Genomic DNA, 25,942 nt, shown 5'->3' with positions numbered 1-25,942 from the left:
AACAAGCAATACAACCAGAATAAAACCTAGCAGCAGTGCAGGGATTTCAAATGCAGATTTAAAACAGCAAAGCTAAAAGTCTAAAGAGCTAAAATGGTAAAATGCCTGGGAAAATAAAAAGGTCTTCACTTGGCGCCAGAAAGAATGCAATGTAGGTGCCAGGCGAACCTCACTAGGGAGCTCATTCCACAGCCGGGGCGCCACAGCAGAAAATGCCACCCTCCTGGTAGCCACCCGCCTCACTTCCTTTGGCAGGGGCTCACGAAGAAGGGCCGCTGAGGATGATCGTAAGGTCCCGGCAGGCACATATGGGAGGAGGCAATCCTCCAGATAACCTGGCTCCAAGCTGTTAAGGGTTTTGAATGTTAATACCAGCACTTTGAATCGGGCCGGAAACTGAACTGTTCCATTTTTAAATAGATCGCAGATAATGAGCTATCAAATTACCCCTTTGTGTTCTGCTTGAGTTCCCTCTGTGAAAAGAGGAAAAGCAGCAAGACGAGGAAGGAGATAAATGAAAGACAATGGAAGACTCAGATACGGGGAGAAGGAGGGGCAAAGGGGAGGGGGCAAAGGAAGCGGGTGAGAAAGGGAGTCGTCATGATCCTGCATTTAAAACAGAAGCAGAAAGCCCTGCTTTAAATGCAGGATTTTAGGCTGGTGCAGAGATGCCCTTAAGAGGCAAACCTAAAGTGTGGTGACGCTACTGCATAGCCTGGCTCCAGTTTTGGGCTTTTACCACAGTGGCTATATGAAAGCTTCTAAAGGAACAGGGTTTCCACCTTTGTCCTGATAGAAGCTTGGGGCCATTAACAGACAGAAACCAATTGGTGCTGTTTTCACCATGACTGCATATCTGTGCTGGCGAAAGCTGCACCTTCAGACTTTCTGCCTGTCATGCATGTTTTAAAGACACAGAGCCTGCCTTTTCCAGGAGTGAATTTGGCAAATTTACTATTTTGCTGCATTTTGTTTACAAATATTTCACCACCAAGTTATTTTTCAGAGTAATAGCTCATGAATGAGAGAAAGGGGAAAATATCTATATACAAATAGATACTTGAGCCACACTGATACAGGCTGGCCCTATCATTAGACAGAGTGAGGCAGCCACCTCAGGCAACTGATTTGGGTGTCATGAAAGGGCAGCAAATTGTTAGTTGTCTAATTTATTATTGTTTTATTTTTTAGCCCCGGGGAGAGGCGCTTGTGGGATTTTCTTCCTCAGATGCCAAAATAACACAGATAGCCTTGGGTATTATGCCTTTTGATGAGGGGTGTACAGTCATTTGCTGTTCTGCCTCATGCAGAAAATGTCTTGGGCTGGCCCTGGAGGGCTATCAAAACCGGTGAAAGTACTACTCCAATAAACAGGATTGAATATTTTGTAAAACTGCTTCTTTGCCTTTACCAGTAGCCTACTACACTGACATGGAACAGGTAAAGTTTTTTTCCAACATGTAAAAAAAAACATTTCTGGCTGTTGTTTGGTACAGGAGTAGGAGCCAGTGAAAAGAAAAAGGAGGCAACTATGCGAACAGGTATATTGGCACACATTCACAAAACCCTTTGCTTCAAAATAAAATGTCTACAGGTCAGGCTTCCCCTTCTGTCAGCACTCTACTGGAGTCAGCTGCCAACCATTACCTGAGAATATCTTTGAACCTTCTTAAATCCTCTCTCTCTCAACCCCCCCTCCCTTATCTAAATAGGACCCTAGCCTCTCTCCCCCTGCCAGAACATATACACTTATCTCTGTCCTCCTGGCCAAACTATTTTTATGCCAGTTGTGACACTAACAACAAACTCCTAATTCTTAATTATCATTGTATTTATTCTTGTGTTTTTAAACACCCCCCCCCCCCGAAATTCCATTTCTGTTTCTGAACAAAGTGATATTGACACAAACGGTTTAGAAGTAGCTGAGGCTTTGTACATAGGCAACAAAAGGAAAGCAGAGTGAAATGCATTGTGTTTTATTGGCTTTCTTTTTCTGACGCAGAATAATCACAGATGTATCAAGTTACACTGCAAAGAATGTTCAATTATTCTGATTCACATATGTAAGCCTAAATTATGTGGACCCTAAAAATACGCCCCCCCATCCCATTATTAAGGGCTGTGGTGTTTAGTTTTAAAACTCACAGACTACGAGGCGGTACTTACTACACAGTTTGTCATTCCAGGTGCCATCACTGTACATTTCCACACATTTCTCTGCTCCTTTCCCCTTGGGTTCATCCACATACCAGTTAGTAAAATTCAGGGATGCTCCATTCAGGAACTGGAATTCCCCAGGAACATGCCCCTCTGTAATGCCCAGATAAGCATAAGTATTACATTCTTTCACAAAGCTCATAATCGCATCATTCTCTTTCTTGTTCACTGGAGATGCAATGCTGCCATGAGCAGTGTTGCATATTCTTACTGTGCTGTCAAAATCAGCTGTCTTCTCCGTGGTGGCAAACAGTTTATCACCAGCTACTGCAATCTTTCTGTTCAAAGCTAAAGCTGCAAAACAAAATGGAGGACCTCGTTACTTAGTCCCATTAAACATTCTCCTCCTTGGTCTTGTACAATCCAAGAAGTAGAAGAGATTCAGGACAGGCTTTTCTGAATATGCAGGAAAACACAGCTGTTACGTATTCGTGTGTGCGTGTGTGTTGTTAGTGTGGCTTATTGTTTTGAACCTTGGCAGCTCCTCTAAAGTTGGGAGCAGCAGCAGTGGGATGAGCTTCTGCTAAGTTCTGCACTTTTGTGTGTGATAAATAAAGGGAGTTGTGTTTAAGACCTGCTGATTCTCCAGTCATTCCTTCTACCTATACAAGAATTTGTGGCAACAAAGGTGGGATAATGAGACCTATACAGGCAGCAAGGACTGTGAATCCAATGAATACAGCGAACTGGTAAACAGTCAGCTAGGCCTACTTAAGAACTTGAAATGAAAATGGCTGCTATTGGACATATGGAAGAGTTTGATGTTAGTCAGCCTGGTGCCTGGTTCTTATGCTGAATGGCTTTCATTCTATGTGGGAGCAAATAAGATAGCTAATGCTGAACAAAAGTGAGCTGTGCCCTTAACTGTTTGTGGGCCACAGACATTTGCCATAATAAGATCGCTCACTGCTCCTGCCTCACCCAAAACAAAGACATTTGATAAACTTTTAGGATTACTGAAGATATATTTGTCACCAAATCTTTTAGTTATTGTGCAGACATTTAAATTTCACAAATGAATGCAGCAACCTGGAGAGGACATTGCCACTTATAGTGCAGAAGCTCCCCCCACTGCTGCGACTCCCCACTCTACAGGAGCTGCCAACCAAAGTTCAAAGCAATAACTAAGCCAAAGCCCCCCCGCCCCAACATAACAGCAGTTCTTCTGTAGATCTCATTCCTTTGAATAGGGCTTGCTCAGGTGAAGTTCTTGGTAGACTGGGCCTGTGCAACTTGTGACTTACCCAGCTGAATATAAACTACCTAGGGCTTGAAACACCGCCCTTCTTTTTGCCAATTCCTAGTAGGTAAATTCCCAAAGAGCAAGAGCTTTATTGAACCCTTGGTGTGCCACCATATATGATTGCTGGGCTGTGTTTAGCTTGGTGGGTCACAAGTGGTGCAATATCACGGATTTTAAGTTTTAAAGATATGAAATATTAAGTCAAACATGGGGAACCTGTAGCCTCAGCCTATTTCATGTGCGTGTGGTGGGGGGAGCCCAGACTGTGAGGAGAAGGACAGGAGGGGAAAAAATGGGAGGGGGGAGCTGTAAGGGATAGAGTGATGGAAGAGGGGGAGCCCTCTACAAGTGGTCAGTTCAGACCTCTGGAAAGAGCAATTTGTCCCTCCAATGGGTGGAGAGAGAGAGAGGGAGAGAGAGAGCAGAAAGGGGTGGCAGAGACAGAGAAAGGTGGTGGCCCCACGCACTTTTGACTCTGGTTGTGCCCATCACTGGCTTCAGTTCTACCCACTACTAGCATGCGGAACCTCGCAGTTTATCCCTGAGGGAATGTAGCTCTCAGCAGAAAAATGTTTCCCCACCCCTTAAGTGAACAGGTAGACAAAAATGAAATTGGAAACACTCCCTAGGGCAGAGATAGCCCAACTGGATTTTATCCACCTCCTGATTTTATTCATCTCTTTATCCAGCTCCTTATCTGGGCCTTACTCCAGATAAGGTAAATATTTTGCCTTCCCTTTTATTTGCAGGGAAAAGGGAAAAAAATGTTTCCATCTTGTAAGTAGTAGAGATACTCCACAGTAAAATGTTCCAGCTCTCTTTTGGTTACATTACACAACATGTAAGTATACATAATCAACCAGGCACCCTACACGATTGGACTGGTGAGAGAGATTTATTCCACCACGTTGCAGCTCCTTGCCATGGCTCCCCCATAACTTTGCCTTGCCTCAGCCTGACAATGATTGTGGAGTGAAGCCACCTGCCGACGATCTCCAGCCAATCAGAACAGAGTGCTATCTCTTCGCCCTTTTGAGACCTTCCGGCATCACAGAGATCTAAGCTGCCCTGCCACAAGGTGGTGGGCCACTCCAGCAGGGGTGTCCCCGAAGGGGGTGACCCCAAAGGGATCACGCCCCTTTGGTTTGCCCCTTCAGGATGCCACAAGGGTGAGGGTACCTCCTCCTCCTCCACTATTGGCTCCCTGTTCTGTGTGAGTGGGGCATCCCTCAGCTAGAGCAGGGATTCCCTGACAACAATTGCACCTATATCTCATCGTTTGCCTACCCTGGGTGAGAGGCAGGGGATTGGGGCTTCATGTAACAGAGTAGCTTCTTCTGTCCAGGGTGGGAGCCTGTGGCAGTTAGAAGTGGGGCCTCTTCTGGGTGAGAACTGGGGGGAGAACTGCTTGCCACACTCCAGGTGAGAGATGGAATGAGCATGAGCTAATGGAAGTAGGTTGAACGACTAGGAAATAAGCACTTTACTTGTTCTTTATATTGCTTGGTTGGATGGCAGTCCTGATGTCTTAGTTGTGACCAATGGCTGGTTATAACCGCAAGCTACAAACTGCAGTTGTGTTCGTTTGGCTGGGAGTGATTGTTGGATGAGTGGAGTGTATGTGTTGAATGGTTGAGAGTAGGTTTGAATGGTGGGTGGGTGTTGAGAGTGTGTGGGTAGTTCTGGTATGGTAAAGATGTGCTTGGGAAACTCTGACACAGGGACCCATGAAGGGAGCACCACTATCCCAGTGACTTGGGGCAGGAGATATGGCAGGAGGAGGGGATTGGTACATCAAAGTGGAATGGGCTACAGATGTTTATACATGGTTCCCCTTCCTCTAGTTCTCATGTGCCTGGTAGCTCATCCACTGAGCCCTCCTGTCTTGCGGTGCTGCCATTTAATGCCAGGTCAGTCCACAATACGACTGGACTTGTTCATGATTTAATTGTGGATGAGAAGGCTGACCTGGTGTGTATTGCTGAGACTTGGGTGGGTGAGCTGGGTGGGGTTGACCTGACTCAGCTCTGCCCACCTGGGTACTTGGTGCAGCACCAACATAGGTTGGAGGTCTGGGCAGCGGGGTGGAGGAGTCACTGTGGTTCATAGAACCTCCATCTCCATCACCAAGAAACTACTCCACTTTGGAGCAACCCTTGAGGGGCTGCACCTGCTGTTGGGCCATAGAGCCAGATTAGGGATGCTGCTGGTGTACTGCCCACCCTGCTGCCCAGCATCCTCCCTGACTGAGCAGGCAATGGCAGTCTCGAGTGTGGTGTTGGAGGAACCTAGGATGGTGTTTCTGGGTGACTTCAACTACCATGCTGAGGCTGTCTCTGGAGTTCCAGGTTGGGACTTTATGGCCTCCATGACAACCTTGGGGCTGTCTCAGTTTGTCATTGGCCCAACACATGACGCAGGGCATACCCTTGATTTGTTTTTTGCTCCAAGTTGTGAGTTGAGTGGTCTGAAGATTGGGGGGGGGGTGTCCAAGTAATGTCATGGTCAGACTATTTCATGTTGAGATTTGAACTCATGGTGTTACTTCCCTCCTGCAGGGGTGGGGGACCCATTCAGATGATCTGCCTCAGGAGATTGATGGAATCCAATGGATTTCTGAATGCTCTTGAGGATTTTCCAGTGGAGAGAGCTGGTGATCCAGCCGAGGCCCTAGCCACACTGTGGAACAGTGAGATGCAGAGGGCCATTGACTTGATTGCACCTGAGTGCCCTCTCCAGCACTGTAGAGCCCACTCTGCTCCTTGGTTTACTGGGGAGCTGCAGTCAGTGAAACAGGCTGGACGTCGGCTAGAGTGCAAATGGCATAAGACTCGAAGCAAAGATGACCGAGCATGCTCTAGAGCACATAATTATACGTACTGCGTGGTGGTGCTGGCAGCAAAGAAGGCTTATTTTGCTGCCTCCATTGCATCCTCATGTAGCTGTCCAGCGGAATTCTTCCAGGTGGTCCAGGGGTTGTTAACACCCTCCCCAGCAAATGGGGCCCTGGCCCCATCAAGGACCCACTCTGACCATTTTGCATCGTACTTGGAGGACAAAATCGCTTGTCTCCACAGTGAACTTGATGCTGTTCTTATCACAGTTCCAGTTGAGGTGTCTGATGCCACCATCTGCCTGATTTTGTGGGATCAGTTCCACTTGCTGTGGACAAGGTGCTTGCAGCAATGCAACCAACCACATGCCCTCTTGATCCCTGACCCTCTTGGCTAAGAAAAGCTAGCTGAGGAGGTATGACTGGGTGGGTCCAGGGAGTGATAAATTCTCCCCTGTGGGAAGGGGTAGTCCCTGCTGTCCTTAAGGAGGCAGTAGTGCAGCCACTCCTGAAGAAGCCCACTCTAGACCCAACGGTATTAGACAACTACGGCCCAGTCGCAAATGGTAGGTATTTGAGAGGGTTTCGGCAGAGCAACTGCAGGCACTCTTGGAGAATACAGATTATCTAGACCCATTCCAGTCTGGGTTTTGATCTGGTTGTGGGACTGAATCAGCCTTTGTTGCCCTGATGGATGACCTTTATCGAGAGAGGGACAGGGGGAGTTCAGCCCTGTTAATTCTGCTTGACCTCTCATCGGCTTTTGATACCATCAACTGTGGTATCCTTCTGGATCAACTCCGGATGGGTACTGGAGGCACTGTGTTACAGTGGCTCCATTCCTACCTACGGGGCCGATTTCAGAGAGTAACACTGGGTGACTATTCCTCAGCCCCTTGGCAATTGAACTACGGGGTGCCACAGGGTACCATCTTCTCCCCAATGTTGTTTAACATCTATATGAAGCTGCTGGGAGCTGTCATTAGGGGATATGGAGCCAAGTGCCATCAGTATGCTGATGACACAGAGCTCTATTTCCTTGTGACATCTGAATCAGGAGAGGCAGTGCAAGTCCTGGACCACTGCCTGAACTCAGTAATGGGCTGGATGAGGACCAATAAACTGAAACTGAATCCTGGCGAGATGGAAGCCCTCTGGGTGAGTGGTTCCTGAATCTGGGAGATAGGCTCATAGACTGTTCTGGATGGAGTTGCACTCCCTCTGAAAGATCAGGTCTGTAGTTTGGGGGCACTCCTAGATCCATCACTGTCACAGGAAGTCCAAGTGGCCTTTTACCATCTTCGGCTGGTGGCCTCTCCTGGACAGGAATAGCTTGGCCACAGTGGTACAGGCATTGGTAACCTCAAGACTGGATTACTGCAACGTGCCCTATGTGGGGCTGCCCTTGAGGCTGGTCCAGAAGCTGGAGCTAGTGCAGAATGCAGCAGCTTGGCTGTTGTCAGGAGCTGCCCCTTTTCAGCATGCAACTCGTTTGCTGAGGGAACTGCACTGGCTGCTTATTCACTACCAGGCCAGGTTTAAGGTATTAGTACCAGTGTACAAAGCCCTAAACAAGTTTTGACCAGGATGCCTGAGAGAGTGCCTTCTTCTTTACCAACCTGCCTGGTCACTGAGGTCATTGGAGGGCTTGCTCCTGATGGTTCCACATGGATCTATGGCCTGGTTGGAGTCCACCAGGAAGGAGCCTTCAGCGTAGTGGCCCCCTTCCTGTGGAATTCCCTGCCTCTGGAGGTCAGGCAGGTGCCAATGTTGTGCAGTTTTCAGCACCTCCTGAAGACATTGCTATTTCAAGAGGCCTTCCCTGAGTGACCAGCTGCAGTTTATTAAGTTCAGAATCTGTTCTTTTAAAATCTTTTAATTGTTTTAATTATGGGGTTTTATTCTTTTATCTTGTTGTTCACCACTCCGAAATCTTTGATGTGGAGTAGTATATAAATATTGTAAAGTATATGCAGTGCTGTGTTTGAGAACCACAACTGTGAAACTGTTAATGCTAGAGAACTGCCAACATTATTATTATAGAGTGAGGGGACTGCTTTGTGCAGCAAAATACATTTCCAAAAGTAGTGACCCTCCTGAAAACAGAAGTTGACCATTCCTATACTTGAGTGACCGAATTCAAAGGAGGGTGGGTGTAGGAATGGTGTCATTATATGGTTTAGTCACTAGATGGCAGTGGATTTAGTTGTATTTTGGTGGAGTCAGGACTTTCCTGTTTCTTTTCTGTTCTTGTTTGAGTGACACAATAAAGTTCTTGTCTAGCGTCCTGACTAGTGTGTCCTCTAAGCCTCCCATGTCAGTTGGGTTGCCCTATCTTTATAATGGTGCAATAGAGGGCATTCTAGGTGGTAAAGGTTTTGTCATGTCTGTACCAAAAGCTGTACCTGCTGAAATTCTTCTTCCATAGACCTCTTAAAGGTGCAGTACTGTTTCTCTTTGCATCTGCTCGCCATTACCTAGTTATATTGAGGTGGAGACTGCAGGTCAGACTGCGGGTGGAGGCTCACATACACAAAAATTCCTTCCACAGAGAAAGTCAGAGTTCTGGGAGGCTCAACTTCTCTCGGACCTGCTAGTTTTCTATGTGTAAGGATAGTGTGTGTGTGTGTGTGTGTGTGTGTGTAGGTATAGGAGTAGGAGTAGTCCACCATTTTAGTCTCCATCTGCCATCTGAAGTGGTACAACTCAGACCTAGGTTTGCCATCTCAGTAAGAATTAGGCCCTTGCACCAAATCTAAAACTGAACTAAAGGTTGGAAATTCTGAAAAAAATAATTTAATTCAACTTTGAATGGTAACTTGAATGGTACATAGTTTTGAAAAATGTTGGAGAAAACTTAGTTTTATTATATAACCTCTTCTCCAGTCCTTCTTAAAAAGAAAAGAAAAGAAAGAGTGCTTGGCTGGTAATTGAATAAGAATCTAAACAAATCACCCAACTTTTAAATCGGCATGGAATAAAGCAATTATGTTTTAAGTGTACCTCTTTCCAATCTGGTGATTCTGTGTTTGAGTTCCTTGAGGTTGTTTTGTAATTTAACATCCTGCGATGCCGGCAGACCTGTGAACAACAATAACAGTTGTTGATTCATTTCATTGTAATTGTTATTTGGTTCTATGATACTGTGACATTCACTACATGACATAGTTATTTACCTTAATAGCCACCTTGAATATAAACCGATTATAGAAAAGCAGGGTATAAATTAATTAATACAATTAAAATAAAATAAAATAACTAGTTCTGTATGTCAAGCATATTTAGTTTTCCATTTGAAATAAATTGATTTTGCTGTATTAAATGGACTTGTAGTATATTGTTATTCTGATTATGAATAGTGCTGAAAGAAATTTGAAAGGAAAAGACAAGTGCATCCAACACATACTGGATGCACATCCAACACAACCTGGGAGTAAGCCCCGCTGAATATACTGGGACTTACTTCTGAATAAATATGCATAGCATTCCACTCTAAATGCAATACTGTAAATGCAAACCAGGAGTTTTCAGATTCTATTCCTACTATCTTTATCAGATGCCCTTAACATCGATGATGACAGAGCAGCTTCCCTGAAAGACAGCTTGTCCTCCATTCCCACCATGGGTATTGCAGAGGATCCTGGGATGCACTGTGATACATATGCTCAGTTAATACAGATCAGCACTGAGGCCTCGGAAGTCTGCTGCCTGCTGCCTACACCAGGGGTGGGAACCTTTTTATTATTATCAGGGGCCATTGGCCCATAGGGAGAAAATCCACAGTGGTCTGTTATGATCGTGCAAACCAGGTCACTGTGCAGTGCAGAGATTGGCAATCTGTGGCCCTCCAGATGTTTTGGCCTACCACTCCCATTGGCCCTAGCCACCATAGCCAGTGGTGAAGGATGATGGGAGTTGTAGGCCCAAATGTCTGGAGGGCCAGAGGTGGCCACCCCTGGTGTAGTGGCTGCAACCTTCAGCCAACTCACAGTGGCACCTCTACCACCCTACCATTTCTCTCTTTCTCTCTCTCTTTCTGCTACCCTATGGATTGCTTGCTTGCTTTCTGCCACCCTACAGCTTTCTCCTCTCCCCCCACATCTCCCCTACAGCTTGCTTGCTTGCTTGCTTGCTTGCTTTCTTTCTTTCTTTCTTTCTTTCTTTCTTTCTTTCTTTCTTCCTTTCTCTCTCTCTCTCTCCCACCCTATGCTTTCTTTTCTTTCTCTCTGCCACCCTGCCACTTTCTCTCTTTCTGCCACCCTATGACTTTCTTTCCTTCTCTCTCTCTCTCTCTCTCTCTCTCTCTCTCTCTGCCACTTCACCTCTCTCAGGGGTGGGTGTTGGCTACTGCTGCCGAAAGGTGCTCAGCACAACTTCCAGTAGTGGTACCCAAACTACTTACCAGCTTCTTCTGTTCATTGCCCAGAAGGAGGACTGATGGAGATAGCAATAGATGTAATTTTAATTTTAAAATCAATAGAGATTTTAAAATTAAAGGACACTATATTCTTGTGACACAAAAAGCAAAGACGTTGGCCATTGGGGGGGGGATCCAAAATTCATATAGTGTAATAATACCTTTATGAGGCCAACTCAATGATCAGAAAAATGTGCAAACTTTTGAGATATACAGATCTTTTCATCAGGCAAGATATTAGAAAAGCAGATGGGGAAAACAGTAGGGAGGAAAGCTGGCAGTGGTGAAGCCATGATGTCTGCAGCATGGTCAGAGTCTTAAGATGAAATGGTAGAAATTTTTTTGCAGACATTCAAATCTGGCACTACTACATAATGTGGTGCTTTCAGGTTTCCTTTGGAACTGCCCCTGGGACCACTGGAAACAAGAAGCAAACGATAGTTAACATTTTTGAAAATATACAGGTGGATTTTATATTTTCAAAAATTAGAGCTCAACCATTGTTTGCCTCTTTCTTGTTCTTGGAATGTATTCTTGTGATGCCTGGACTCTGGAGAGTTTATTTGATTTGAGCAGAAAAGTTCGTTTTCTTCAAGTGTTACAAATAGCTAAACCCTTGAAGCTTTTTGTGGAAACAAGTGTACACAATTTTAAGCAAGTGTATATACTTCCCTCTAGTGGTTTGACTATATTATAGAGGCCTGTGGAGTTTGATGCTGGGAATATGTATTTCACGCATGACTAAGACACTGAGCAAGAATTATCTTTCATTCACAAGCTTTTCTGCAGGGGCAACAAAAAAATAATTAATATTCTGCACTTCTAGCCTGATTCATGACTTTGTATTGAACAGCACGCTTGTGGTTTAGAATTTATGGCCTCGTTCAATCCAAGATTACATGTGCTTTTCCCTTTAGAGATAAATTTTTATTGTGGGCTACAAAATTCAGCATGGCTGTGGTTTCTAAACTCTTTTTCTTGGATATACTCTGTGGGATTCCCCTCAACAGACATTTGTTACATTTTCAGAACACTTATTTAGAGACGCTTAAATGGATAAGGAACACTGTGCACATTAGGTGTCCTGAAAGAAAGCTCTAATTTTGATAATTCCTTAAATTGCTGCAATAGGTTGAAAACTAAAGTGCTGCATCTACCAGAAGGTGCAAAAGAAAGGGGAGGGGAAGAAGTGCAAGAAATAACAAATGAATTAAACTGAACAAATCCAGTGTGACATGTTTCAAGTTGCACTCTTCTTTTGAGATACTTGTACAGACAAAATAACTATTTAAACCGAACAGAATTGAGGGTGCAATCCCATGATCCCTGGAGAGCATCCCAGGGACCACAGGATCTTTTGGATTTCCCCTTGAAGCCATCGACATTGCCGCAACTTCAGGAGGGGAACTGCAAGTTCTGCTCCCTCTCCATAGCATCTGCTTTCCCATGTTACAAAAGCACCCTTGGATGACCTCAGAGAGGTCAAAAAGGGGACGTTCCAGTTGGCAGGAGGGGAGAGGCTGATATATGCAAAATCCTATGGCCTCTCCAGCCCCACCCCTGGCAGCACGACTCTTGCTAGAGGCCTGAGACTCTTGCTCAGAGGCCTCTCTAGAGGAAAATATTTAAAAATGGAAGATGGAGAGGTGAAAATCGCCTTTGTCACTCCTCTTGCCCTGCCGGTCTGCACTCATGCAGGGCATAGGATACTTGGAAGCCTCTGAGATTGGAGGCTTCCTTCTAATGGGCAGTGACCCGGTAGGGTTGCACCCTGCAACATATTATAATATTACCTAGCAAGTACTGATTTTAGTCTTAGCCAGTCTCTTGAAGACAGGAGTGGGTAGCATGTGGCCCCTGTGTCCCCGAGCTAATGTCATGTTGCCCCTAGCCTAATTTCAAAAGCCCTCTGCATGCAATAAGTCCAGATCTCCTGCAAGAGCAATCTGTCCCTTCCCTGGCTGCCCACTGGATAGGTAGGAAGAGGTAGAGAGAAAAGGGGGTTCAGAAAAGAAGGAAGGAAGGAAGAAAAGAGAGTGGGAAAAAGAAGAAAAGGTGATCCAATCCATGTTTGGCTCTGGCTCTGCCCCCTGCTGGCTTCAGCCCTGTTCACCACTGACATGCAGCCCTGACAGTGAATGTGACCCTTGAAAGAAAAAAAGTTGCCCACATCTGCTTTAAGGTGTGCAAATTTACAAAAACCATGTTAACAACATTAAAAAAAATACATTGTTAAGATTCCTGTACAAATTGCTTCATAAGGAAAATCTACTTGTTATAGAAATAAAGGTTTTTTTCCAAGAAAATAATAAGCTATTTGTAAGTTGTGGACAAGAGCTCTTTGAGACGGACATTTTGGTAAACTCAGTCGATATACTTCTTCTTGACCAGGGATGGCTACCTGACAGCCTCGGGGCTGAAGGTGGTGTGCCTTATTCAGGCGAACCACGTATGTATCCTAGCAGTGTGTGAATGGCACCGTGCCAACTAGCCCTGCCCCTGAGGTTGCACACCAGCCAGTCCCACCCCCTTGCATCTGTGAATACAGAAAGAATGCCTGCAGAGAGGGAGCCTTTGTGCATAGCACATACAAGCTTTCATGTGACCTGGTACCACCAGTGGCCCTATTAAATTTGACTCAAATTTAGGCAGTATTTGTGTGTGTGCCTAGCTAGCTTCACTTGTAAAGAAATACATTGTTTGCGAAGGTGGTATGTAAAGAAGATGGTATTTGTTCATATTCCATCTCTCTTTGGTAATGCCCTGAGCACTGGCCAGGAGTTATTTAAAGAATGATGAGACACCATAGGGCTCTATCCAGTCTACCACGGTGCAACACCCACCCATGGAAGGATCACCATAGGGCATAACTGAGCTCTGTTCTCACCATCCCTCCCTCCGTAGTGCACGTATACACATGGCGCTTGTCATTTGGGGGGAGGAGTGGTATGACTGCCTCCTATATCCTTGTCCCCCCCCCCGATTGTTCAGTCAAGCTTATGTTTCTTACTGATTGGAGGAGGGAAGGCTCCTCCTTTGGGGGGAGGTAAAAGGAGCACAGAAACCCTTCCTACTCCCTGTAATGGCTTGGCACAGTGCCTGCGAACACCCCCATGCATATGCTTCAGAGTGGAAGAGTGGAAACAGGAATCTATTAGGCCCGATGGCAAGGATGGGGAATCATGGGGCCCTGGGCCAGATTCAGTCCATGGTGCCTTTCCTCAGGACCTTCCCTTCTTGGCTCCACCCCTCCTTGATGGTCTTCTCTGCCTGAGCAGGGAGAACAGATCACTTTGGAACTGTGAACGTGGCCAGATTCCCACTTTCAAAAGGCATCCCTTCTCATAGAGAGCAAGGCTCCAAAATCAAAATATAGAGGTGGTACCAAGGACTTGTCCTCATCACATTGTCATCAGAACAAACCCAAGTTAGGAGGCAGGTTATGACATCTTTCTTGAACTTCAGTTGCTGTTGTTGAAGAGATGAAAATGATAAGAATAGGGCCTTACACAAGTAGAACTCTGTTCAACTGTTCACTTGATGCCTTAATTAATACCTATTCACTACAGAGATAATTAATTTCTTCAGGAGGATCCCACCACCACCACTCATTGTGTTTGGCCAGTGAGGAAGATTTCTAGAAGACTTTATTTATCTAATCTCCTTTTAAAGCCATCCATATTGGTGGCCATCACTAAGTGTTGTGGTAGGGAATTTCATAGTTTAACTCTGTGCTATGTGAAGAAGTACATCCTTTTCTCTGTCCTGAATCTCCCACCAATCAGCTTCACAGGATGACCCTGGGTTCTAGTATTTTGAGAGAGGAAGGAAATGTCCCCCTAGCCACTTCCTCCACACCATGCATAATCTGCATAATTATGTACACCTCTGCATAGGCTCCCCTTTTCAGACATTGCATCAAATGTGCAGAAGTTGAGGGGCAGGCCTGGCAGGACACATGATGTCAGGGGCAAGCCCTATAGGCACAGTCTCACTCTCCCCTCCACCACACCTTTAGTATACACACAGAGGAAAACATCTGGCTAAAATGCCACTTTAAAGATGATGCTGTCACCTGCTTGCCCAGGAGCTCCCTTCTCGCCTTGTTTGCCCCGTGCCCCTGGTAGACCGGGGAGTCCATTTATTCCAGGAGGACCTTGGATACCTGTTGGAGGGAAACACATGGATGAAAACCTTCTTTAAGATTTCATGCCATTATTCCAGACTTTAGAAGAGCACCTGAATTTCCATGGAATAGTCCATTGCTCTGTAGAAGACGAACAAATGCACGTGCGAGAGCCAATAATGTGAACTCAAGAATGTCCGTGCATAAAACATCCAAAGTTGTTCTTTGATTAATAATATCCTTCACTGATAACAGCAAATGTTCAATGTCAGTGCATTTCCCCCACTAAAATGGTATTTATGAGGTGTTACTAATCATTCCCATGTTCATGCCTTTCACGTAGATCAGGGGTGGGCAAATTCAGCAGGTCTGGGTGCCAATTTACTCACACAGAACCACTGCGGGCTACCCCCCCTTCCCAAAGTTGCTGCTGTCACCCTGCTTCCGATTTTGTTGTTGAAATGTGCTGGCGCAGCAGCCAGCCCCTGCAACTTTCCTTTAAATCAATGTGTTCAGGGAGCATGCGCCTAGTATTCAAGCAAAATTGCACTCCTGGGAGGCTTCCTGGAGCATGATTTGTTTGAAAACGAGGCATGCACTCCCCACGTACCTTTGTTTTAAAACAAAACAGCCCCTGTTTTGTTGCTGCCACACCCCAAATCACAGCAGCAAACCACTGCTTCTTTTGCCACTGCCACCACACCACCAAATTTCAGTGGTGCCGGCAGGGCCAGGGGGGCTGCAAACAAATGAACAAACAGGGATGTGATTTGCCCGCAGCATGTTGCCCACCCCTGACATAGATAATGTAGTAAGATCATTCAGTAAAGCTCTTTCTAAAATTATTTAGTCCACTGTGGTGCTGCTGTGAATGGCACACTGTTTTTATTTCCTGTGGATACAGAAAGAAGTGTTTCTGTATCCCCACTTCAGCAGCCTATTGGGTCAGGTTCTTACTTAAAATAGCAGCTTATGACATTTTGGGTTGTTACACGAAATGCTGAGAAAAGACACACAAGTTACTTCTGTATTCTCCTCTTGTCTCAATGCACGTGCCTTGTGGAAAGATTACAAGCAGTCAGCCTCTAGCCGCCCTGAGTGTGTTGCTATTAATAATGTTTGCCCATTCTAATAAGTGAAAGGTATACATTTCAGGGGCTGCATTTTTTTTTAAAACGTGGATATCATTTCTTTAGAAGGTTTTCTTGCAACAGTGAAACCTAGACATTAGTAGCCCCCCTGCACATCCTCTTGCTGATCCAATCCAGACAGTGGGTTATTTCCAGGCTTACCTGCACAGGTTTCCCGAGCATGGCCTGTTACCAGCAAGGCAGCTGCGGCTGCAAGGATATGAACCACGTGGGACAGCAACATCCTTTTCGATCAGCTGAACAAAGAGAGACATTCGTGCCAGGTGGGCTTGCATCAAATAATCTTATCGTGTTCTTTCGTATCCCACCTCGTCATATCAAAATATACCCCAAGGGGGTAACAGCCATATAAAAGACTTTTTAGAAAAGCATATCAAATACTGTTAAAAAAACATCGGTTAAGTATGGGAAAAAAGTGGCAGTGAGATAAATACACATTAAGGGAGGCCATCGCTTAAAAGTATCAACAGGAAAACAACTGCTTTCAGAGCCCCTTTAAAAGCAGACAGTGAAGGAGCCGGGGGTACGTAAACAAATGAATCATCATCATTGTGATCATCATCACAGTCCCTTGGGAGCCTGTTCCACATTGTGGGTGCCACAATAACATGGGCCTCTGATATCCACCTGCTACATATAGAAAGAATGGCCTCAGAAGTACAGTGACTGTATGGTAGTAGGCAGTTCCTGAGACACCCTGGTGCATGCTATCAAAATCAAAATCAGGGAGGGACCATAGCTCAGTGGCAGAGCACATGTTTTGCATGCAGAAGATTCCAGGTTTGACCCCTGGCATCTCTAGGTGGGGCTGGGAAAACTCCTGCCTGAAACCCTGGAGAGCCAGTGCCAGTCAATGCCAACAATACTAGGCTAGATGGACCAAGGTCTGACTTGGTATAAGTCAGCTTCTTGTGTCCCTGTGTACCTTAAACTGAGCCCAGTAACAGGCTGGCAGCCAGTTCAAATGCTGTAGGACCAGCATGACACGATCCAGCATGCTGGACCCCAACAAAACCCTAGTGACTACATTCGGGGCCAATGCAAGTTTCTGGACTGTCTTCAAGGGCAGCCCCATGCTAAACCGCATAATAGTGATCCTTCCTGGAAGTGCCTAGAGACCATGACTAAAACCCAACGTGAGTCTTACTTAGAGTAGACCCATTGAAATGAATGGGATTTAAGTTAGCTTGGAGATGTGCTTAGGAGGATGGAGTGATTGGGGAGGAGGGCAGGGATGTGCCACTATTGAAGTAATTATGGGGAGGGGGAGATATGGTGTTTGGGGGTCAAGAGGCCAGCTAAGGAGATGTAGGAGATGCCAGTGCTATTAATGAATGTCAGTTCAGTTCACAATAAGATCTCTATCATCCATTATTTGATTGTGAGTTTAAATGTGGGTTCTCAGGGTGGTTTGTTTATGCAAAACTAAATGGTGGAGGTGTCCAGTGCACTGTCTTGTCTAGATTTTGGGGATGAGTTTCAATTGTTGAGGCCTGATGACCTTGACAGAGGGCCTGGTTCTGTCAATTCAGCTACCTGTGCTCTTGACCCTTGCCCTCCTTGGCTGACTACAGCCAGTACATCTGGCCTGAGGACCTGGATTCCAGAAGTGATCAATGCTTCCTTGAGGCATGGCAGATCATCCAACTTTTTAAAAGAGACAGTGGTTCAGCCTCCCCTCAAGAAGCCATGGTTAGATCCATAGGACCTTAAAATGTAGATTAGTAGCCAATCTTTCATTTCTAGCCAAAGTTATTGAGTGGATGGTTGCTAGTCCACCTCAGGCACTTCTGGATGACACTGATTATCTGGACACATTTCAATCAGGTTTTAGGCCTGGTTTCAGAGTGGAGACTGCCTTAGTTGCCCTGTGGGATGACCTTTGCCAGGAGAAAGATGGGAGGAGTGTGTCCCTGTTGGTTCTCCTACACATTTCAGTGACTTTCAATACCATCGACCATGGTGTCCTTCTGGAGAGGCTCTCTGAATTGGGAGTTAGAGACACCATTTTACAATGGTGCTGCTCCTACTTGGATGACTGCTTCCAGTTGGCAGTGCTGGGGGAACTATTTCTGCCTTGTGGAGACTCTGTTGTGATGTCTCTCAGGGCTCTATTTGTCCCCCATACTTTTTAACATCTACATGAAATCTCTGTGAGAGATTGTTCAGAGGATGAAGTGAAATGTCATCAATATGTGGCTGACATTGAACTCCACCTCTCCTTTGCATCCAATGCAGGTGAGACCGTGACTATCCTGAACCAGTGCTTGGATTCAGTAATGGGCTGGATGAGGGCCAATAAACTGGAACTCAATCCAGACAAGATGGAAGTTCTGTTAGTAGGTGGTTCATCTGTCCCGTGAAGTGGCACTCAACCTGCTCTAAATATGGTTGCACTCACCCTGAAGGTGAATTCATAATCTGGTGATGCTCACGGGTCCAGCTTTGTCATCTGAGGCTCAAGTATCCTCAGTAGCATGAAGTGCCTTTTATAGCTTCAGGTGATATACTAGCTATGGCCCTACCTGGACAGAGATAGCCTGACTACAGTTATCCATGCACAGGTAACCTCCCACCTGGATTACTGCAAGGCATTATACATGGGGCTACCTCTGAAGACAGTTTGGAAACTTCAGTTAGCGTAGAATAGAGCAGCAAGGCTGCTTCCTGGGACTAGCCATTTCGAACATATTACTCCAATGCTGTGTCAACAGCACTGGTTGCCAATCAGTTTCTAGGTCTGATTCAAAGTGTTGGTGCTGACCTTTAAATCCTTAAGGGTGCAATCCTATGCGTGTTTAGACAGAAAAAAATCCTACAACTCCCAGCAATCCCCAGCCAGCACAGCTTTTATATTTTATATTGTATTATCCTGTGTTTTGGGGTTTTAATTGTTGTGAACCACCCAGAAAGCTTTGTCTATGGAGCGGTATAGAAATGAAATAAATAAAACATTTTTATACTGCCCTTCTTCCTTTCTGGATTTCAAGGTGGTGTACAATAAACAACATAACAAAAATACAATAACAAAACAGTAAAAATTATAAAAATGTAATTGAGTTCAATATGCCAAAAGAAGTTTAAATCCACACTTACAACACAATCCTATACATATCAACTCAAAAGTAAGTCCCATTCAATTCAATAGAACAAACTCCCAGGAAACTGGGTATTGGATTGCAGACTTCTAAACAGAGGAGTTTGTCTTACCGTCTTGCTCCAATGTAGAATACTGAGGAAACAAGAAAAGAGTCAATTTATAGTGTGTGTTTATATATATATATATATATATATATATATATATATATATATATATATGTTCATGTTATATAGTTGCTGGCTTAACTTGATTTCTCCTCTTCCTCCCACCAATTGTATTTACATAGTTGCTTCATTATGTAAAAAGATTTAGCAAAGGCAGAATGGTCAACAGACAATATTGATTCCTTGTCTTTTAGAAATAAGATCTAGCACAATAAGAAAAACTGTCCTGTCTGGGAATGGGGCAATAGACGTTTGAAAAAATATTTCTGCTAAGAATTGTTTGCAAGTATAAGGTTTCCACAGAACTTAATCTAATTCATAAATAATGATATGTCTCTTGTGATTTTTAATGCCACAGGGGAAAAACATACCTAAACGTAGACATAGGTCACATAAGCTGAAGCTACAAGCTGTTCTCTCTACATCTCTATATAAAATACACATCCTTTGTATATATTATTTACCCATATGCCATAGTACGTACACAGACAGCTGGGACAAAAAGATGATTAGTAATCTGAGACATTGACCGAGAACATACAATGCAGGAGGATGTACTGTTCCTTGAAGCCTACGGCAGAGTACAGATAAAAACTTCGGTGTCCTTCTTGGTCAAATGTGCCGTCTTTTGCATTGACATCAGGACTCTGGACACAATCTGCCTTGAGGGCCCTTTGTATGCCCTGGCCGTGGGCTTCCAAGATTTAGAGGTGCCGAGAAACTGATAAGTCAGATCCAGGTTTGCTTACAAGGAGACGTTTATTGAGTACTTAAAGCGCACAGGCATACTCAGTGGTTGGATCACACAACAGCTGTGCTGCAAGATGATTTTTATATCATACATATTGTTCAGGCATAGCAGTGAGGCAATATGGCAGGTACTAGCATTAATCATGTGTGTTAGAGTTTATGGGTGCAACTTTCCCAGCATAGCCTAGCAGTGCTTAGTCACATATTTGGCAGAAGCAAGACTATTACCATATTCTCAGCATGGACACCTGTGGCTTAAGATAAACATAGCTTTACTAACAGGCACATCCTAGGCTCTGATAAGATAAACAGTACCAGATCTCATTATCATGGAATGTGCTGAGGGGGCATTACACTGGCCTTTGACTCATCTTATGAGCCTAGAGGCCCAACTGCAAGAAATAGCAATTAATAAGCAAAAGCAGAGAGCATTATGGATCTAGAACAACTGTTAATTTGCGTACAGCCCTGGGGGCCTACACCCTTCTGGTGGTAAAGTGTGTTAATGTGTTGACTGATCAATCAGTCATCATGTTCTGCAATGAAATGAAGGTTTTATCACATAAAATCCAAAATCCAACAGGGCCCCAGTTCAGACATGCAGCCTAAGGATGGATGAATCAGTCTATTTCTGGTCCAAGGCAGCTTTGCATGTGTTAATTCATAAATCCATTCTGATGCTCTGGTTTCTCTTCAGATCGTATAAATCTTTCTTTAAAACATCTATTCTGTCCCATCTCCACATTAATCTTCAATCTTAAAAACAAAAAATCTACATGAAAATTTCTATTTAAACATCCATTTTTGAATGCATTTTCTCACAAAATATGCATTCCTAAATGTATTTTTTCTCAAAGTATACAATTCTAAATGTTTTAAATCCTAAAAAACACATTTTTATACCTGTCTTGGGTATATTTTTTGAGCTCAAACTGCTTTGAAAATTTTGGAGATGTGTGAAACCTGAAAGATAACTTTGTTTCGATCTGCACATTAGGCTGGGAATTGTGTATTAGTGTGCTTTAAAATGCAGACTGAACAAAATCCTTTAGCATTCTTATGGCATACTTCCGTGTAGTGGGGGAAAGGCATGCCTTCCTCCCTTCCAACACACACATATGACCAAGGAAGTCTGGGTTGTTCAAATCTTCAAATTTTTGAATCTTCGAAGATCATGCCTGAATTAGAAAAAAAAAAATCGCGGAGAAGCCACGATTCTTCGAAGATAATAACGCCTTAATTAAAAAACAAACAAACAGCGGGGGATAGAAGGGGGTAAAACTTAGTCTTATTTGAAGGTATAGAACAACCCCTGCTCAATGCAGGAAGCCTGATTCCCAGGCAGTCTTGCATCCAACTACTGACCGGGGCCGACCCTGCTTAGCTTCTGAGATCAGACAAGCGCATGCACATCCAGCCCTTTGCTTGTTGCTGAGGAAACATTGAGTGCTGAGGAAGCTATGCGATCAGTAGCTGGAAGACGACATGGGGCTCTCAAGAGCTGTGATTGGACAGGAGGGAAATACAAACACCACCATATATGGACAGGCAGGGGAGGGGACTACGACCAGATACGGTAGCAAAGGCAGAAAATCAGAGCACATTAAGGGGAAATACCAGGATATCAGGGTATTGAAAGCGGGAGCACGGAAGTGGGAAATTCCGGTTCCAATTCGAGGCGGGTACTGTGCAGTGTGAAAGACGGGCGGTGAAACCACATTGGAAGCGAAAAAACCCGTAAGTGTAGATCGGCCCCAAGTTGTTTCTGTGCATAATTTTGGCTGGTTGTTAGAAAGCAAAGGAGACATTTTTCTCTGTCTCTCATAATACTAGAACCCAGGGTCATCCCATGAAGCTGACTGGTGGGAGGTTCAGGACAGATAAAGGGAAGTACTTCTTCACACAGTGCATAGTTAAACTATGGAATTCACTACCACAACATGTAGTGTTGGCTATGAATTTGGATGGCTTTAAAAGGGGATTGGACAAATTGATGGAGGATATCAATGGCTACTAGTCCTGATGGCTATATATTACTTCCAGTATCAGAGGCAGTATGCCTATGTACACGAGTTGCTGGGGACATGGGTGGGAGGGTGCTGTTGCACTCATGTCCTGCTTGTGGGTTTCTCACAGGCAGCTAGTTGGCCACTGTGTGAATGGAATGATGGACTAGATGGACCTTTGGTCCAATCCAGCATGGCTCTTCTTATGTTCCATGTACCTTTAAAGTCCTAAATGGCTTGGGCCCAGGTTACCTAGGATCACCTCCTCCCAAACTGGCCTGCCCCCTTTCTCCCAAAGGCTCCCTAGGACAGTCTTCCCCAACCTGGTGCCCTCCAGATATTTTGGACTGCAACTCTCAGCATTCCTGAACATTGGTCATGCTGGCTGCCTTCTTTGTAGCCAGAAGCTGCATGTAAACTGTGGAATTCTCTTCTGCAGGAGGACCAGTTGACCTACTTTGTGCTGTCTTAATTTGTGATAATTCTACAGTCTAACCAGTTCCTTACTTTTTCCTCAGGTTTGATGATCTCATTTCACAAGATAGCATTCCAAAACATGATTAACAGTGCAATCCTATACATGTCTACTCAGAAGTAGGCCCTGCTGAGTTCAGTGAATCTTACTCCCAGGTAAAGTGCATAGGATTGTGCCCTTAGCCTCTCAGGTTTTATCTATCAGGATCTGGTTTCAAAACCAGTTTTGGATCCCTCAGAAAAGGCACTTCTGTGGATGGGAAGAGCCCCTCATAAGTGAGCCCTCCAGGCCTAGAGCTATCTACAGTAAGGTACTTTGTTAAAATAAAAAGATAAAAAGCTCTGTACTATGCAGTGTGGAATTAAGCTTTTTAACAATGATGTCTCATAATGGAATGTCTCTCACAAATTGCAACAATATCTGGATGAATTCCCAGACACTCTTCAAATGCTGTGAACATCTTGATTCTCAAACATTCCACGGGGAATGGTTTCTGTCAGCAAATACTTGATGACTGTTTAAATATTACAGGAATAATCAGTAATTAGTGCAATGCAGCCTAGACCTGATGCAGAGTGTTCAAGGCCGTGCACTTTTTTGCCTGAACAATGCTGTGTTACAATGGCCATGCTAACTGGGGGACAATGGGTTTTGTAGTCCAGCAGATCTGGAAGGCACCAGGTTGGGGAAGGCTGCTGTATTGTGTGGCAAATATCATACAGAGGTCATTATTAATTCTCGTTGAAGTAAGCCAGCTGATGTGAAAGCTGCTGTTTAGGAAATGTTCATATCTTTCTCAGGGTTACCTGAACTGAAATTACTTGTTCATGTCATTTTTGTGAGTGTCATAAAGTGTCACCCCTGCCGATTGGGGTTGATTTTTGGCAGTTCTTGCCAATACCTTAGCTTTGTTTCAATGTTGTTTTCTCAGCGTCATGAAGTATTTTTTATTCTTTTTATTTGTTCAGCTCCATCAAATGTGTTACTTCTGAAGTGCACATTGGAATTACAGAATATTCTGTGCACATTGGAATTATAGGATGACCCTACATACATGTCATCACAATTTTATCAGACCTGGGATGACTCCTTGTATTCTTGTGAGCAATTCGATTCTCCAAAGAGAGGTTTGGGAGCCATATGTGTTTTTTGAGGTACAAACTGACACCCTCATGGTTAACTGAAACCCAGAGGAGGGTATAGCACTAAAGTATGGAATATTTCTATCTCAAAAATGTTTCCAAAACATTTTCTTTTCCATACAACTGAAACTGTGATGTTTTACCGCACATTGATTACATTTGATGGAGTTTCCAGTGTCAAATAAAATTGATTCATGGGATGACATGACCAAGGCCTTCCAGTTGGCTGCTAATCCTAATTTAGAATAACTGGCACCTGTAGCTCGATTCCCACTCACTAATGTAGACAAGAATTACTGCTGCATTGAATCCATTGAAATACTGGGCAAAATACTATTTGATTATTCCCGCCCCCCCCAAGTCATACCCAGTGACCCATATTTCAATGTAAGGACTTGTTTATGTGATCATAAACACTGCAGGGGTGTTCACCTTGATGCACTATTCATTCAGAGGCACTGCAGGGGTGTTTACTTTCATCCACCATTCATTCAGTGAATGCATGGAGGGAGGATCAGGACTGCCCCAGTTAGCCCTGCTGCCCCTACCATTGCATGTTTCACCAGGCCTGACTCTGATGTTCAAGGTGACATCTAGGCATGGCGGAGAATTCCGCCACGGATCTCGGTGAGGCCGAATGCCAGCGCATTCGACCCCCCGAAATCCATGGCGGAACGAAACCCCCTGCCCCGCCCTCACGAAATGGGCCCGGAATGGAGCCTACCTTTGTTGGCCGTTCCGGTGCTCCTCGAATGGCAGCTGCATCTGCAGCCGCCATTCGCATCTTTTGAATGGCCATGATAGGCTACGTAAATACTTACGTAGCCTATCATGCCGTAGCCGCCACCATTTGCGTTCCCTTTTTTTGCCATAAATACTTACGTAGCCTATCACGGCAAAAAAAGGGAACGCAAATGGCGGCTATGGCAGCCGCCATTTGCGTTCCCTTTTTTTTTGCCGTGATAGGCTACGTAAATATTTATGTAGCCTATCACAGCTAAAGCAGGAACGCAAATGGCGTAGGGGACGCCATTTGCGTCCCTGCTTTAGCCGTGATAGGCTACGTAAATATTTACGTAGCCATCATGGGCCAGTGTAGGGATGCAAATGGCGTCCCCTACACAGGACGCCATTTGCGTCCGCAGCAGCCCGGTAGCGGCTGGAGGCCCCACTGCGGGTTGGCCTGGCCAGCGGCTTTGTGGCCTGGCCACAGAGCGGAGCCAGCCAGGCAGGATTCTGGGGGGGAGGAACGGTTCGCCTCCCCCCTGTCGAGGATTCCGGGGGGAGGAACGGATCGCCTCCCCCCACCTGCGGAACTCGTTGGAGCCAGGTAAGCGGGGTTTCGTACACCCCTAGACTGAAAAGGAGAGGCTACGTGATCAGGAACCTTGTGTAATCAGGGTTGCTGATCACATGAAGGGGCTACACGTTTACTGCTGTGTGCGTGTGGGCTCTTCTTCTCAGACATTGTGCTGAATGTGTAGATTTGGGGGTGGGGCCAGCAGGGTGCACGAAACTGTGGGTGGGGCAGCAGGCATGCTCCCACTCCCCCCACTACTATTAGGGATTCCAAGCCCTCCTGCTGAGTAGTGAGACAACAGAGACTCTCTGTGCAATCCACAAACTCTTTTATTCAGTTAATAGTACCTCTTCACACCTGAAGTGACCGCAAAGGCTGGGAGCTGTCCCCTGGGCCTAATTAGCTAAACAGAGCTTTTGTTAAGGGAGCTACTGAAAGCAGGGCAGTTGCCTTTCAGCTAATGGATGGGTTTGCCACTGTGCTCAGCAGGCTTTTTCTGGGCTCCTCCCTTCAGGGAGGATCTTCCTGACCCAACTGCTGAAGGGCAGCCAATCTGATGGGACACGTCCCACCTCTCAGCTCTGCCCTCTTAGCTCAGCAGCAGGCTCTGGCATCTGTCAATTCTGCTGCTCTCTCCTCCTCCAACAGAGGCTGGGTTCCGACGGGGAGGGGGGAAGATGGTCCCTGAGCCTGGCCATCCAGCTCGATAAGTCCCTGGGAAGGTTCTTCGCTGACTCCTGGAGAGTCTTGGGGAATTTCCTCCCCCGCTGCCTATCTCGGCTGGGCTTCTTCTTCCTCCGAATAGAGTCAGAAACTAAACGAGGGAGCCTGGGCCCAATCCTGACAACTATGTTCACTGAACAGATGATGGGGGTCATGTGTAAAAGCCTTGTGATGCCCTTTGGCACCTCTGGCTCCACTCTTCAGTCTTTGTCACCATAAGAGCCCTGCCACAGAACCCTGTTTATATGTTACCTAGAGTCAGTGGTGGAGCTAGGGCTGGATCTCGGGGCCAAAG

At 45.2% G+C, this 25,942-nt stretch overlaps 1 protein-coding gene across 1 annotated transcript; it reads right to left on the bottom strand.

Annotated features, from left to right (window-relative positions):
- Positions 1-1,960: 1,960 nt before the first annotated feature.
- LOC146350600 (pulmonary surfactant-associated protein A-like) lies at positions 1,961-20,089 on the bottom strand. Its single transcript, XM_084845270.1, has 6 exons — positions 19,736-20,089; positions 19,198-19,219; positions 16,129-16,223; positions 14,786-14,875; positions 9,297-9,374; positions 1,961-2,511 (listed from the first exon to the last, which is right to left on the bottom strand). Exons 3-6 carry the CDS (start codon positions 16,208-16,210, stop codon positions 2,135-2,137), a joined length of 627 nt encoding a protein of 208 aa, XP_084701396.1. The 5' UTR covers positions 16,211-16,223; positions 19,198-19,219; positions 19,736-20,089; the 3' UTR covers positions 1,961-2,134.
- Between the last annotated feature and the right edge of the window lie 5,853 nt (positions 20,090-25,942).

This window comes from Heloderma suspectum, chromosome 3 (genome assembly GCF_057233095.1).
Source record: "Heloderma suspectum isolate Gila_16-S chromosome 3, 16-S_ref, whole genome shotgun sequence".
In the NCBI taxonomy this organism is placed as follows: Eukaryota; Metazoa; Chordata; class Lepidosauria; order Squamata; family Helodermatidae; genus Heloderma; species Heloderma suspectum.
This window is presented reverse-complemented; position numbering and strand designations above follow the sequence as displayed.

Bases quoted from the DNA above. Each gene is read 5' to 3' on its own strand.
- LOC146350600 (XM_084845270.1), bottom strand. From the start codon at position 16,210: ATGTTGCTGTCCCACGTGGTTCATATCCTTGCAGCCGCAGCTGCCTTG. The intron at 14,876-16,128 runs GTAAGCCTGGAA...TCCCTCCAACAG, and splicing joins TGCTCGGGAAACCTGTGCAG to GTATCCAAGGTCCTCCTGGA. The intron at 9,375-14,785 runs GTGACAGCATCA...TGTTGTTCACAG, and splicing joins GGGAGCTCCTGGGCAAGCAG to GTCTGCCGGCATCGCAGGAT.